The sequence below is a fragment of the Sorex araneus genome, chromosome X (genome assembly GCF_027595985.1).
Source record: "Sorex araneus isolate mSorAra2 chromosome X, mSorAra2.pri, whole genome shotgun sequence".
Taxonomy (NCBI): domain Eukaryota; kingdom Metazoa; phylum Chordata; class Mammalia; order Eulipotyphla; family Soricidae; genus Sorex; species Sorex araneus.
In genome coordinates this window covers 206375667-206391319 of record NC_073313.1, presented here as the reverse complement: position 1 = coordinate 206391319, position 15653 = coordinate 206375667, and the positions used below count along the sequence as shown (strand labels likewise).

At 41.3% G+C, this 15653-nt stretch overlaps 1 protein-coding gene across 2 annotated transcripts in view; it reads right to left on the bottom strand.

The window, feature by feature from the left end:
- Positions 1-15653, bottom strand: part of ITGA6 (integrin subunit alpha 6) — a 92862-nt gene that overhangs the window by 26593 nt on the left and 50616 nt on the right. For both annotated transcript variants that reach the window (XM_055122484.1, XM_055122485.1), the window contains exons 4-11: positions 14834-15089; positions 12524-12655; positions 8819-9029; positions 7543-7736; positions 7106-7194; positions 6330-6448; positions 1884-1982; positions 1531-1592 (exon numbers count right to left, since the gene is read on the bottom strand). In XM_055122484.1, coding sequence (XP_054978459.1) covers positions 1531-1592; positions 1884-1982; positions 6330-6448; positions 7106-7194; positions 7543-7736; positions 8819-9029; positions 12524-12655; positions 14834-15089 — 1162 coding nt within the window. The remainder of the gene's footprint in view (positions 1-1530; positions 1593-1883; positions 1983-6329; positions 6449-7105; positions 7195-7542; positions 7737-8818; positions 9030-12523; positions 12656-14833; positions 15090-15653) is intronic.

Sequence of the window (15653 nt, the reverse complement as noted above, 5' to 3'; positions counted from 1 at the left end):
TGAAGGTCTGCAAGGCAAGAACCCTCATCACTGTACCATTGCTACTGTTAAGAGCAGAGACAGTACAGACTTGTATTACCATTGAGAGTTTGGCTAACCCTGCAATATTTGTGGCAAAATTCTGCGTAGGATTTATTTTTTATTTTTTTATTTTATTTATTTATTTATTTTTTTTCGGTTTTTGGGTCACACCCGGCGATGCACAGGGGTTACTCCTCGCTCATGCACTCAGTTATTACTCCTGGCGGTGCTCAGGGGACCATATGGGATGCTGGGATTAGAACCGGGGTCGGCCACGTGCAAGGCAAACGCCCTATCCGCTGTGCTATCGCTCCAGCCCCGGATTTATTTTTTAAAAAGAAAGTAAAATACTATCTTTTTTGAAAAAAAGGAAAATATTTATTTGTACATTCTTAGCTTAGAAATGCTTAGTTTTCCTCACACAAATGGTCATACTTTTTTATTGAGCAAATTATATTAAAAAAAAACCCTACATGTTATCCATTTCAAAGCACTTAAGTCACAGTGTAAAATATGATGCTCTTAATTTTATTTATTAGCATATATTTTAAATACCCTGTCACAGTGTAAAGTATGATGTTCTTAATTTTATTTATTAGTATATATATTTTAAATATCTTACCTTATTCTTAACATTGCTTAATGAGTTAAAATGATTGGTGTCTTACATTTTCACATGACTTGCTAATTCTAAGATAAGCATAAAGAGTAGCAAAATATGAGTGTCCCAGCTCCACCCCTGCTAACCCAATTTTATAATTTTAACAGACAAGACATTTCCTCATTGAAGAACTAAGTCAAAATACTGTCTTGTACATTATAAATGACCTCCCCATGGTCCCATTTAAACTCCACTACAAAGCAATGACTATTGGGGTTGGGTGGGGGCGTGATGATTTTTAAACTGTCTTAGCTGAAAGGAAAATAAAAACCCCCCATGTGAAGAGGATTCCCGTGTGGCAAGCCAGCAAGCACCACAGGCAGAAGCAGGAGCAGAACCCGGGGTCTGATGTGCCGAGGCCCGAGTGTCCTGGAGATCACAGCCAGGGTGGGTGTTCCGGGCCACCATGGAGCCTCTGGGAGGGACGGGAGGGTGGGGAGGGCCCGAGGCGGCAATTACTCTGGGCACCACCCCGGCTCCTGCAGGCAGCCTGCTCCAACCACCACCCACCGCCTCACAACCACAAAACCAATTTTCCACACTGCTTTTCAAAGACAGAGAGAGAGAGGAATTGCTTGTGGTAACAAATGACTACTTTTCTAAGGCATCCTGTCCGAAACCATCTGTTCTGGAAAATTCAAATGGGGACCAAACGCAGTTTCCCCTTCACAGGCGACATCCTTCTGATTAAAGAGAAAACACCAGATACATGTAGTTCTTTAAGATACTGTGGCTATTTAGGCTATTACTGCTTCAATTTTGTTATTTCTGCAGAACTTTCAACTGAGCAGACAAAAAAAACCCACGTTGTTTCCCCCCTCCCCCCACCCCATGTAAAAGGTACTTACTTATTGAAGGATTATAACCCTCGGGTTTGGCAGTATATTCAAAACAGGCCTTGACCTTGAGGCTGTGTAAAATCAAACACATACTGCTTAAAAGATGCATTAGTGCAATTGTAAAAAAAAATAAAATAACACACACACACACACACACACACACACACACACACGTTTCCCAACTTTCAAATACCACAGCACCAATTGGTGTGTGTGGGGGGGGAGGGTTGTGGAAAGTTCTAGATTAACTCTCCCTCTCCCCACCCATTCATTTCTCTCTTGAGCTTCCTGGGGTCCCCCAGGTCACTGGGTCCTCACAAAGCAGAGGAATGGTGCTGAGTGGGGATGGCGCAGTCACTCACCAGATCCCACTTGGAGCGTTGCAGAAAGTTTTCTGGCGGAGGTCAATTTTGTCAGGTGTTACTGTGAGGGTTTTCTTAATATTGATCACAGGCCGGGATCTGAAGACAAAGACAAATACACGAAGAACACCCTATAAGATGGACTTATATACCAAATGGCATCCTACACATCTCAAAAACCAGAAGGAAAGGGCTGGAGAGATGGTTCAAAAGGCTGAAGCACATGCTTTACATGCGGGAAATTCAGGCTCAATCCCAGGCTCAAACCACATGGTCCTCTGAGTTCCTCAGGGAGTCACCCCCAAGTGCAAAGCCAGGAGAATCCTCTGAGCAATGTCAGGTGTAGGAGAAAACACACAAAACAAAACAAGTATCAGAGGAAAAGAAGTTTCCCACCCAAGAGTTTCTCTACCCATGATGCTAAAGAAAACTGTTACTATGTGCAGCATTAGTTCCATATTTTCCAGGTAACATTTGAAATATGATATTTATTGCCTCATGAGCTGGGGGAGAAGGCAGCGGAGAGACAGAAGGGATCACTGAATCAATGATGGTTGGAAGGATCTCTCGGGATGGCAGATGTGTGCTGAAAGTAGATAAAGGACCAAACATGATGGCCTCTCAGTATCTGCATTGCAAACCATAATGCCCAGAAGTAGAGAGAGTAAGAGAGAACTTGACTGCCATAGAGGCAGGGGGAGGGGAGAGGTGGGGGGGGGAGAATACTAGGGACATTGGTGGTAGAAAATGTACACTGGTTGAGGGATGATCATTGTATGACTGAAATTCAAACATGAAAGCTTTGTAACTGTAAAAAAATATGGCATCTAATTAAAAGTACAAATATGTCATGGTTTTAATATTAGAGATACTAAATCCAAAGAGCAGTGTTCTGCAATGTGTGAAATGTTCTAGAGTTTTCAAGCAAATAGGCTTTGTCCTCCTTAATCTAGTCTTAAACATTCAAGACCTGAACCTTCTCAAAAGTAAGATAGTTGGTTGCCCTGCTACTGAAGGAATTTGAATTTTCCTTGTGCACAATCATTGAGGAAAGAAGTTCACAGGGTTCACAACCAATCCACTTATGAGGACAGAGAAGAAAGAGTATTAAAATACTAACTGCATGCAGAGACAAGTATCTAATTGATAGATCTGGTTGAGCTGCCAGGGAAAACTTAGCATCCAATTTTTGGTAGAGGAAGTGGTCTTCTTGTCTCTTGAGGTTGATATCTCAAAGTAGACACATGTCTTCTAATTGCTTTTTGATGGAAACTTTACTAAAATAAATGACTGATACTTTCTCTTCTACCTTTTAAAAATGGTGAGGACTTTTAAGTCAAGAAACATACAGGCACAGACATAATTAAAATCTCTGAGAGGCCACAGGTGATTTTTGACCTCACTTGGTGCATGGGACCCACCTCTCCCCATGTGGCAGCTCAGGAGATCAGGAAGGGTCTGGTGCAAACAACAGTGATCAACACAAAGGATTAACAGCGTACCCAGGTTTTTCGAGCCCTTTTCCAGTCACATACATGCACTCATGAGTTAACGGAGCTATATTTTTCACTTCTTCCTTTTGTCTCATTAATATCTCAGATCCATCCTTTTCCACCTAATTTCATGTGGACAGATTTGGCTACCTGTAATTCTCTTCTAATTTCCACAAGAAATGGATTTCATACATTTTGTCATCAACCAGAGGGGGATTTTTCTTTTTTTTTTCTTTTTGGGTCACACCCGGCGATGCACAGGGGTTACTCCTGGCTTTGCACTCAGGAATTACTCCTGGCGGTGCTCAGGGGACCCTATGGGATGCTGGGATTCGAACCCGGGTTGGCCGCGTGCAAGGCAAATGCCCTACCCGCTATGCTATTGCTCCAGCCCCAGAGGGGGATTTTTTTGTAACTATATCTATGCATCTACTATATTCTTTTTCTATATAGTGGTCTGTTGGGGTTTTCCCCCTGGTTTTTGAGCCACACCCTGTGGTGCTTATAACTTAGTCCTGGCTTTGCACTCAGGAATCACTCTTGGCTGTCTTGGGGGACCATATGGGGTGTCAGGGATTGAACCCGGGTTGGCCGCATGCATAGCAAACGCCCTATCTCTATATTATGGCTCTGGCTCCTATAATGATCTCTTTAAAGTGTCACGGTGTCAGTTTTTCATCCTCTGGGATGTATTTGTCTAAGACTGATTCTGTTAGGCTTTTTATCTATAGGTAGACTTCTGGAAGTCTGCAGGCATCTATGACACCAGGAATACACCTGGCTGGCACACATTTATTTCCTACTCATGCTCTCACTGCATCTTACTGTCTACTAAAGATATTCCTTGAGATAAAAATGACCATAGAGCCAAAAGGTACATTCAATCAAAAAGTAAACTCATTTATCACACTGGTAAAATTCAATAGATTCATCATGATTAGTGCTAATTATGGGATGAGAAAATAGGTCCTTTCACAGGCTGTGGCCATGAGCATAAATTTTGAGGGTGTGTATATTACTACAAAAATGGGATAAATTTTATCATAGGAATTCTACTTCTAGGAAATTTTTTTTAACACAATACTTCTAGGAAATTTTTTAGACACAACTACGGACTAATATATGAGATATATAAAGCAATCACAAAGATCAACCCCCCCCCCGCCACCAAATCCACAAACTCTATAAAAAAATGGACAGAAACTTCTCTGAAGAAGACCAACAATGTCAACACAATCAAACACAAGTTCAAGGGCGCCAGCTCTGCCAGCGAAGCTCAGAAAGACAGAAACTTCCTTTGACTAAAGTGTTCAGCACAGGAGGGGATCCCGGAGGGCATCACAGACACCTGCACATGAAAAGAGTCTGCGAGATGTCACCAAGTGCCAGAGGCAGGTGATGGGACAGTAGGCGTATTATGATCTCAACCTGTTTGATATGCGTGTACGTTCACAGAGAAAGCCAAGCAAAAAGCTACTGCACAAATTCTGGAGTTGAACAATGGGGTGGAGGTGAAGGAGCGGAGATTTTTGTTTCCTTCTGTGAATTCTCTGCACTGTCAAGTTACCTATGTATTTTACCAAAAATATTTTATTTTATTTTGGGGGCTGGAGCGATAGCACAGTGGGTAGGGCATTTGCCTTGCATGCGGCTGACCCAGGTTCAATTCCTCTGTCCCTCTCCTGAGAGCCCGGCAAGGTACAGAGAGTATCTCACCCACGCGGCAGAGCCTGGCAAACTACCCATGGTGTATTTGATAGGCCAAAAACAGTAGCAACGAGTCTCATAATGGAGACATTACTGGTGCCCGCTCGAGCAAATCAATGAACAACGGGATGAACAACGGGACAACAGTGCTACAGACAGTGCTACAGTGCTATTTTAGGGGGGCGGTCGTGAGCCAAATCTGGCAGTGCTCAGGGGTACTTCCTGGCTCTGCACTGAGAAATCACTCCTGGTCGGCTCAGGAGGTCATACGAGGTGCCAGGGATTGAACCAAAATGTCCTCATGGGGGTAAACGCCCAATCTGATATACTTCATGCCTAAAATACTTAAAAATGATAAAAATAAAAATTGTCCTGCCTATCTTTTCCTCAATGAGTTCAAAATGAACATGATTTTACTTTCTCTTCTATTTTTTCCCGGGCTTTTTGTTTTTGGGCCACCCTGGCACTGCTTAGGGCTTATTCCTGGCTTTATGGTCAGGGATCACTTTTGGTGGTACCTGGGGAACCATAGAGAGGCTGGATACTATAGTTCTGGCCTGACACAATTTTACTTTCCAATAGGTTTTGTTTTTGGTTTTGGGCCATGCCCTGCAGTGCTTAGGGGTTACTCTTTTTAGGACTTGGAGAACCATGAAACCCAGGTGGGCTATATGCAAGATAAGCAACTTACCCATAAGCAACTTACCCACTGTACTATCTCTCTGGCCCCCTGATACCGTGGTTTTATGATACCGTGAATTTTCAAGATTTGGGCCAGAGTGATAATACTGAGGGCAAAGCACTTGCCCTGGACATGGACCCTGGCTTAATTTCTGGCACCACATATAATCCCCTGAGCACTACCAGTAGTAATCCCTATGCAGAGCCAGGAAGAAACCCTGAGCACCGCCAGGTGTGCCTCCCCCTGTCCCCAACATATATTCACATACACAAAAACTCCTTTGAAATTTATAAAAGTCTTTGCCTATGAAGCAGAGCATATAAATTTTAATTCAGAGCGGCGGGAGAGATAGCACAGCGGGTAGGGCGTTTGCCTTGCACGCAGCCGACCCAGGTTCAATTCCCAGCATCCCATATGGTCCCCCGAGTACTGCCAGGAGTAATTCCTGAGTGAAGAGTCAGGAGTAGCCCCTGTGCATCGCTGGGTGTGACCCGAAAAGCAAAAAAAAAAATTCAGAAAGGCATCTCTCTGTTGAAGAGATGTAACTAGTGAGAGATAACATACCTGTAAACAGTGACCGAATCGGAAAGAGAGCCAACTGCAACATCGGGGTAGGAGTTTCTATCAAGGTCCATATTTCCAGCAATTGAGTATCCAAAAGAAGGCGATTTACCCTCGAGAACCTGAAATAAACACAGCATCAGACACAGCCACCACAATGAGCTCGCCTATTCTTGGGAGAAGACACAGGTTTATTTTGAACTGAAGCTTCAGAATTTACTCACAGGTAGGCTCTATTTACACTATAAACAAATTATAAGTAAGTATACATAGGATCCAGTATGTCATAGATTTCATATCATTAAAGCCATGATATATTTCGAAGGATAAAAGTGTCCATTTTTGATGAGTTTGTTTACTAAACTGGTCACCCAGGGCATTTCAAACCAAACATCCCTACCTGTCTTCCAAACATCTTATGTAGTAATTTTAAATTTATGGTACTGAAATTCTACATGCACCACAATGATCTCTCTCACCCAGTTTTACCCCTCTTTTAACAAGTGACCAAAGAGAATCTACTACATTTCTATCTACTTATGCTATCAAAAAGATAGTATCAAAAAATCTTTTCCTTTGGAATTTTTAGTTACAATAAGCAGCTCATTGCATTCATAGCTATTTATCAAGGTACATTTATATATTTAAAAGCAAAAATTACTAATACTATTGACTCATGAGTATAAATGATCTATATGAACATTTATATGAACCTAAACATCTTGTTATACATAAAAATGCTGAGATTCTTATGGTGCGAATCTGGGCAGTGTGTTTACCTGTGTTGGTTTGGTATTTATTCCCCTTGCAGATCCATGATAGATAAAAACCTTTCCCATGTCATCATAGGGAGCTCCAACTGCAATATCTGTTGGCAATACCATGTTTTAACAAACATGAATTTTTTTTTTTATATTGCTGAATCACCGTGAGATAGTTACGAGCTTTCATTTTGGGTTACAATCACACAATGATCAAGCACCATCCCTCCACCAGTGCACATTCCCCACCACCAATATCCCCCGGATACCCTCCTTTCCCACCTTCCCCCAAACTCTCTCTCTACTTTTGGGCATTATATCTTGCAACACATACACTGAGAGGTCATCACAAGCATGAAATTTTTTAAACTTCTCAACACGTTTTTTACAAGAAGCTTTCAGTATTAAAGGCAATCATTTGATAAGTAAAAATTATTTCAGCATCCATTACATACCTGGATAGCCATCTTGATTAATATCTCCAATGTTTTTGACTGCAATGCCAAACATAGAATCTTTGGTTCCATTAAGACGAATTGGTTGGACATTATTCCACCTGCCTTGCTGATTCATGTAGACATACACGGCACCTCCGACTTCTCCAAGTCTGTCAAAATACTGTGGAGCTCCAATGACTATATCCTGCCACCTGGAAACAGGGGGAAGAGCAGCAATGGGAACCATCATCTAAAATATCAGCAGCTTCGGAGAAATACCACTTGCTCAGGTACTAAGGCCATAAGAATAGGTGAAAAGACCTCAAATCTGGAATCTCCATTCAAATTTCTGAATCTTTCTCAGGGATCCCCAGACAGCAGGGTTGTCGGGCTCACACTGGGGTTGGAACTCACGGCTTTATGTCTGCTGGGTAAGTACTTGAAGCCACCAAATCATCTTTCAGGTCCCAGATTAAAACATTTTTTAAGGGCCGGAGTGATAGCACAGCGGGTAGGGCGTTTGCCTTGCATGAGGCCGACCCGGGTTCAATCCCCGGCATCCCATATGGTCCCCCAAGCACTGCCAGGAGTAATTCCTGAGTGCAAAGCCAGGAGTAACCCCTGAGCATCGCTGGGTGTGACCCAAAAAGAAAAAAAATTTTTTTTTTAAAAAATCAAGAACCAAAATAGCTTAAAGAAAAGTTTGTAGGAATTGATTAAGAAGTCACTTAAAGCTAGTTCCTCAAGTCAGAACTATAATACAGTGAGACTTCTAGAAAGGACCCTATCTCCACCCCCACAACTGACATCATCAGCCACCAATTTACATATTAAAATAGTCTCTAATCCCACATGTAACCGGATATTCTGGAGTCTCCACCAGCCCCTCAGGAACCACAGGACAGGAGCTGGAGCGTTAGTACCAGGTGACCCGGTTTCGGTCCCTCACACCTCATGATCTCCCTGAGTACTGCTGGGTGTTGCTCGCACACCCCTTCCCAAACCCACCGACCTGAACCATGCAGATTTATCATTTTTTTTTAATTCACTTCCACCTCAATTTCTCACAGAACCCTGATCCCAAGAAATGAATAAAAATCTCAAAGTACACAATCTAACCCCGCACCCCAGGGAGGGCGATGACCCTGGCTGCTGGAATACAAGGGATGGGGGCGCTCGGGGCCAGCGACAGTGGAAATATTCTTTAGTCAACTTGCCTTTGGCTTCCCCAGACCTACAGAAGTCAAGGCAGCGGTGACTTCTCGGCCAATCCCAAAGAACCCAAGGTGCTCACCCGTCTTTGTTAAGGTCCGCCACCGCCACGTCGTAGCCAAAGGAAGAAGCCAGACCTTCCCCTTCAAATATGTGCTCTGGCAGCAGATGGGTAGACTTCGGATTTCTTTTCAGCAAAACAACAGCTCCACTGTGATTAGCTCTTGGGGCCCCAGACACAAAAGTGATCTCATCTTTAGAAATAATACCTTTCCCGGAGTCCAAAGAAAAGCCTAGAGGGAAACATTTTAAAAGAGTTTATATGCATAAGCCTTGTCATTAGGACATTCCCAGTACCTAGCACTGGGAACTCTGTCATTCCCCTTTGCCTTTCCACCCCTCCCGTTCTGACCCTCTCCAGCAGTCACTGTATTTGGAACAGGAAAGAGCCCTAGAGCTAAGAAATCTGACTTAAGCATGAAGTCATAGGCTCTTTCCACAGCTTTCTGGGGAAACTGACTTTAAAGAAACATTTGTAGACTATTCAGCTGTGTGTAACTTCAATCCCAAAGAACTTTACTTCCTTTATCTTTAATACTCGGTTTAAACCCCGGTATGAACATTGGGTTGTATTAGGAGATGGAGCTCAGTTATGGGACTGCCAGATCATATGCAGAGATACAACCAGACAGCACCACTGTATCCGTGTCACAGGATTCTAATGTTATGTTACAGAACTGCTGTAACAAAACATGAGAATCTTCCATATTGATCAGTCTTCTTGGTAATCAGGCAAGAAGAAAATGCTAACAGCATTCATAGACCACAGACATTATTTTAGACCGACATATTTGTCAGATACAAGCATGTAAACAGAATTAAGATTGATGAGGTAGTATTTGAGAACCTGGCAGAAACAATAGCAGTAAGCAAGTTGTTTTTATCCAATTACATACAGGGACTAAGGAGCAGAAAATGATGAGGACATTTAAATTGTGAAAAATCAGGATGTCGGATTACAAATGCTCAGGTGTTTTTTTGATTCGCTGACATTCGATGCCAGTTAAATGAAGTGCATCTTCCTATCACAAGGTGAGCGGGCAGGAGTTCACCCTTCGTACTGGTCTTTATTTGTGAGGAGCTTCACCGCTACTGCTGCAGTTCTCAAATTGTGAAGTGAGTGGAAAAATACGATGAGCTGCAAATTTAGAATGGGCTGATATAATCGAATCCAGCTCTGAAAACCATCTGGCGGCAGGGCCTCCACCCTGGCATGCTTTTTATGTGTGCTTCACTTGAAATGAAAGAGAAAATGAAAAGATTTATGCTCTGTATGGATCCAAATTTTTTTTTTAAAAAAAATGACCATGACCAAGACAATTTATTTGTCATTTCAGAGGTCACAAACCTAGGTAGCTATTCATCAACACATCAGGGGACGTGTGGGGCTGCTCCCTGGGAGGCCGGGTTTTATAAACAAACTGATCAGGATCTGTATAGGAAACGCTGGTGAGAAACAGCAGGCCTGTACACAGGCACAGGGCAGAAGAGATGGAAGAGAAAAAACAATTATGCTTGGTAAGAGGCAAGGGGCCACGGCCGCTGTGGCTGGTTGTCGAGGCTGACTCCACATCCAGTAACACTAGGCCACCAGCTCCCAAATCCGTGTGCAAATAATTTTATTCCACAAAGCCACTGATTTGGAGGTAAAGACTCACAATAATTTTATTCCCCAAAGCCATCGGTGTAAAAAGATTCCAAATAAATTTATTTCCCAAAGTCACTGATTTGGAGGGAGAGAGTCCCAATAATTTTATTCCCCAAAGCCACTGATTTGAAAAGATTCACAATAAATTTATTCCCCAAAGTCACTAATTTAAAGGGAAAGGCTCAATAAATGATTCCTCCAAGCCACTGATTTGGGGAGAGAGATTCACAAACAGCAATGGACGATTCAAGCATTAAGAACATAACTGACTTTTTTTTCCCCCCTCCCTGGTATCCACTTTTGAGAGTATTTTTTTTTCCCCCTCCCTGGTATCCACCTGTTCTAAAGGTGACAGGTGTTTAATAAAACATGTTCTGTATATGCAAATGTTCCAGTAGCCACTAGGTTTAGAAAATCCACATGTAAACATCCAAGTGTTGGTTTCTTGACCAGAGCAGAGATTAAAAGCAAATACCTCTTCTCCAAATGAATTCCTCAATAACACATTTGAAGGTAGGATTTTGTTTTAAATATACTGAAATAAAATACCAGCTTACTGATAATATTTGCCTTGAAAATTCATATTTAAATCTTGAAAATTCATATAGCATTCCATTATTGAAAATTCAAATTTAATAATGGAGACTGTAAATAGTTGGGCTCCTAGTTCCCTTTCCGACTGCCTGGCCACTAACCTTTAGCCCACACAGATGGTGTCCCTCCCGAAAAGTCCCTCTCTCCAGATTTCCTTTCTGTGGCAGGGAGATTTTTCACTGTATCGCTTAGACTAGGAAATTGATCTCTCTGAACCTTCTCCTTATCAAAAGAAGGGTAATATACTCGTTTTACAATATTATTAGGAAGTTCAAATAATGCCACGAAACACTACTTTGAATAAGTTTACCCGTCTTACAACAAACACAGGTGCCTCACAAGGAATTTGTGTAACTTTTCCCTCTTCTATGTTTTCATATCAAGGTTTTTTATTTGAGGGAGTGGGGATGAAAGAAAGTCTGAAGTTTTATTTGCTCATTTGTTATAACAATTTAGGTAAGATGTTACCATAGTACATACTGATGGACAAAGTTATTGTACCCCACCATGCCCAAATTGCCCATAACCTTCCACCACAATCCTAATCATCAGGTTTTTTTAAATTTAATAATGTTGTTCATATACATTTATATAAGTAGGACAATTTTAAAGACTATGTTTACTAACATACTGTTTAGCGAGTGTTTCATCTGTCCAGACTTCTTTTTATTTTCCATTGTTCTAGTCATAGCTCTAGCATACGGGTACTTTTCTCCTTATTTTTTTTTAATAGGTTACTATTTAGGTTTAGGAGATATTTTACATTTTCCCCAAGAAATGCCTAGTAATTATTCTTTATGTCAACTCATACCAAGAATTAAAGCTTTTAAAAGCCTTTGTGTAATTACCATAATGCACATGAATAATTTAGGACACCCATTAGTAATGCAAACAAGGCTGGGAGTTAAGGAACTGGCACTTAGACACAAGCCGGGGTCCTCAAAGCTGCTTCTGCAGTCCACCATGGCCTCAGTCAGAAAGCCCCTGGGCCATCCTCCAGGGGCCCTGTGACCCGAGGGGCCCCCATCTTTGGAGATCTCCAACCTTTGGAGATTCGCAATCATTGAGGAAGGTCCTGGAGGTCTTGCCCTGACTCTTAGGAGCAACTTCATGAATGTGGGTCTTTGAGTCCTCCTTGGCTGCGGCAGCGAGAGAGAGGAAACAGCTCACTGCTCACAGCCAGACATTTTTTCAGCAGCTGCATGAATGGCCCGTTTCAGTTTCGGAGGCTAACTTGAGACCAGAGACAAGCTTCCCAACAAGGAGACTGGTGGTTTTAAGAGACAACAGGCTTCCTTCCCCCACGGAGGAAGCCCAGGTCAGAAGGAAGAAGAATCCAAGGGATTGAGCCAGGGGTCCCTCTGGATCACCAAGGTTGACATCAGATTCCAGTCAATAGAGTCACAGACGTGCCCGGCTCCGAGAGGCCAGCGTCCCAACAGAAGTAGCCGGAAAGGCAGACAGGCCCCCTGCACTCGTTCCTACCTAAGTAACTGTTAGCTGGAACAGGAACTAGACTTTCATCACGGTCAGTCTCGCCACCAACTTCATAAGGCCCATCTTCAAAGATGTCCATGTCAAAAAAAGTATTATTCCTCTGCTCTACTCGAACAATCCCTAAAGGAATGAAATGGTAAAAACAATGGAAAAAAATGAAGATGATCAAAATAAAACAGATGGCTCCTAAGACACAGCCTTATGTTATCACTCAGTACGGGAAGAAAGGGCGAAAGAAAGCGATGACCCTTAGGGTTACTAAGGTCAAAAAGAAAAATCCTGCTCATGCAAATCTGACATCAAAGAAATTTGTTTTGATAATTCAAAAAAATGATTTATGCATTTTTTCCAGTTAGAGATATAATGCCAGATGGAAAATGGAATGTGGATTTAATTAATGAAACCCACAGAAAATAATTAAAAATAACATAAACCTGATATGTTTTACATTCTTTGCAAACTAATCAGTCTACCTCACTATGAGTAAAACTTAAGTGAATTACCTTAATCTTTTCTTCAAATTACTTTAAGATTAGTTAATAATTCTCAATTAATAACTAAAAAGACAAAAATTTATAGTAAGCCAAATCACCTTTTTTTTTTTAACGGCAACATTCAAAATCAGGATTTACAAAGCAGATAATTAATACATAATTTCCATATTTCCATACACAATTGAGTGTTTTATGTGTTTTTTTTTTTTTATAGCTACATATAACTCTATTCTGGTTAAAACTTTTTCTGGACCAGTGACATAGTACGGGGTTTAAGGCACTTGCCTTGTGTGTGACCAGCCCTGGCTTCTCCCCTGTCAGCTTATATGGTTTCCCAGGACTGCCAGGAATGGCCCCTGGCCACAGAGATAGAATAGCCTCGAGCACAGCTGAGCTCCATGCCCCACCCCACAAAAAACAGATAAAACAGAAGTAAAGCTATTTCCAAATTCAACATGTTTTGCACTATTCTCAGTCAATAAAGAAGAAATTCATGTGCAATGGCATAGTCAGACCTATAGGGTGTTGTTTATGTTCGTGAAATAAGTCCGATGGAGAAAAGACAAACACGGATGGATTCACTCATGTGGTACACAGAGAAGACAAAAGAGATGTACTAAATTACACAAAAACAGTCAGACTATAAGGCTTCTTAGCTACCAGAAGGAAAAGGGGTTAGGGGCTGGGTAAAATCCAGGTCAATGGGAACAGTGACATGGTGAAGGATAGAATAGACTTAATGTACTCAATGTAACATGTAATGTAGCATATAATGAGCTTAGCTAATTTTCAATGATGCACTCCTGAAATATGTAATAATACCGTGTTATCTCAAGAAAAAGTAGACTTTAAAAATTAATGCAATGTGCTATTTCAGTTAGGCAAAAATAACCTGCAAACACTCTTATGTGGAAGATTAGTTGACTATAAGAGACACAAATGAAGTTGCTCCCAGTATTATGATTGACAAACAGAGGAAACTGTTCTCAAGGATAAAAAATTTAATACACATTAAAATATGAAATTTCTAATAGAACAGAGGAAATTTCCTAAGATTTTTCTGACTAGTGAAAATGTTATGTAACATACATTTATTTAAATAAACTTCTCTCAAAAGCCTGATATGTAATCACTGACAATGACAGTTAAGAGATTATTCTTTATAATGTAGTTCCTTTCTATGCCTGTTTAATTTTTTGAGATATTAGTTCCTCATTAGCGAACCAACTAGGTTCACCCAGTCAAAAAACAGGCAATTCTCCACCCTCTTTATCTCCCTGAAATGTCCCTTTTCATCTCTATCACAACATCAAACAAGCTACCTGAAATTATTATCCCAAAGTTCCCTTATCATCTGCCCTTTGCTGCTTTACTAATAAAATATACCCCTTTTATATATCAAAACCACACCATTCTCTGCTCTGGACAAAAAAAAAATCAAAAAAGACCTTCAAGATGCATGAAATAGGCAGATATAAAAGAGCAAAAACTACTCAGGTTGTCTTATAGGGGAAAAAAAAGGTGAACTACTGTATTAACGTCAATTACTGGAACCAGGGTTAAATCTCTTAAAACATATGTTTCTACCAACATTTGTTTTTTTTAAATCATATAATTTTCAGACTTCCGTGTTCTACCCCACTTCTATAATATATAGGTACCTTATAGTTGTGTATGAAAATACAAACACATTTATTTTAACTTAAAATATAGTAAACTATGGTATATAAAAATATACTAAATAATTGGCACAGAACTTACGTACTCCTTCTCATATCTATTCCTGCAAATATACAAGTCGTACCTTTCCAGTTATAAGTGCCTGGGGCTCCAAACGCAATGTAATGAAAGTCTTTAGTGAAAGTGGCTGCTACACCTTGCTGGCAAGAACCAAATTTTTCATGGCCTCGCAATCGACCATCACAAAAACTCCAGTGCCCTCCGTCCATTTCATCTTCAATCGTGAGGTCCTGACTGAGGACATAGCACCTTCCAAAGATGTCCCGGGATTCCTGCTTTGTGTTAACATGTTGCCTCTTCTCGTATCGATGCGCACACGTCTGCAAAGCAGATGGAATAAAATAACCCACTGCTTTATATCTGATGACAAAAGGATTAAGACTGTCCATAAAAATGAAGCTCTGGGGCTGGAGCGATAGGACAGCAGGTAAGGGGCTCGCCTTGCATGCAGCTGACCGTGGCTCAATCTCCAGCATCGCATCTGGTCTCTGAGTACAGAGCCAGTCCTGAGCGCCTCCGCGTATGACCCAACAAGTGAAATGAAACAAAACCAGAAAAAAAAGAGGTTCTTTCTAAATAGGATGATTACACCGGTTATCCAAGAACCGGATCCAAAATCAGCAAGTCTTCCCAAAGCGACATTAAGGAGCATGTGGAAGCTAGGATTCTGCCTCATTCTCACCCAGAGCAGGACACAGCAGTACCAATACTGAACACCAATCTGTAATCCATAGGCAGGAGATCTGTAAATTCACCTGCCACCAAGCCATGGGAAAGAATTTGTTCTGTTTTCTCAACTGGCTCTGAATGGTTGTATGACTCTTCACACGATTATGTTTGTGAAAAATACTCATGTGAGATGTGTATGTTTATTTTCTTTTTTT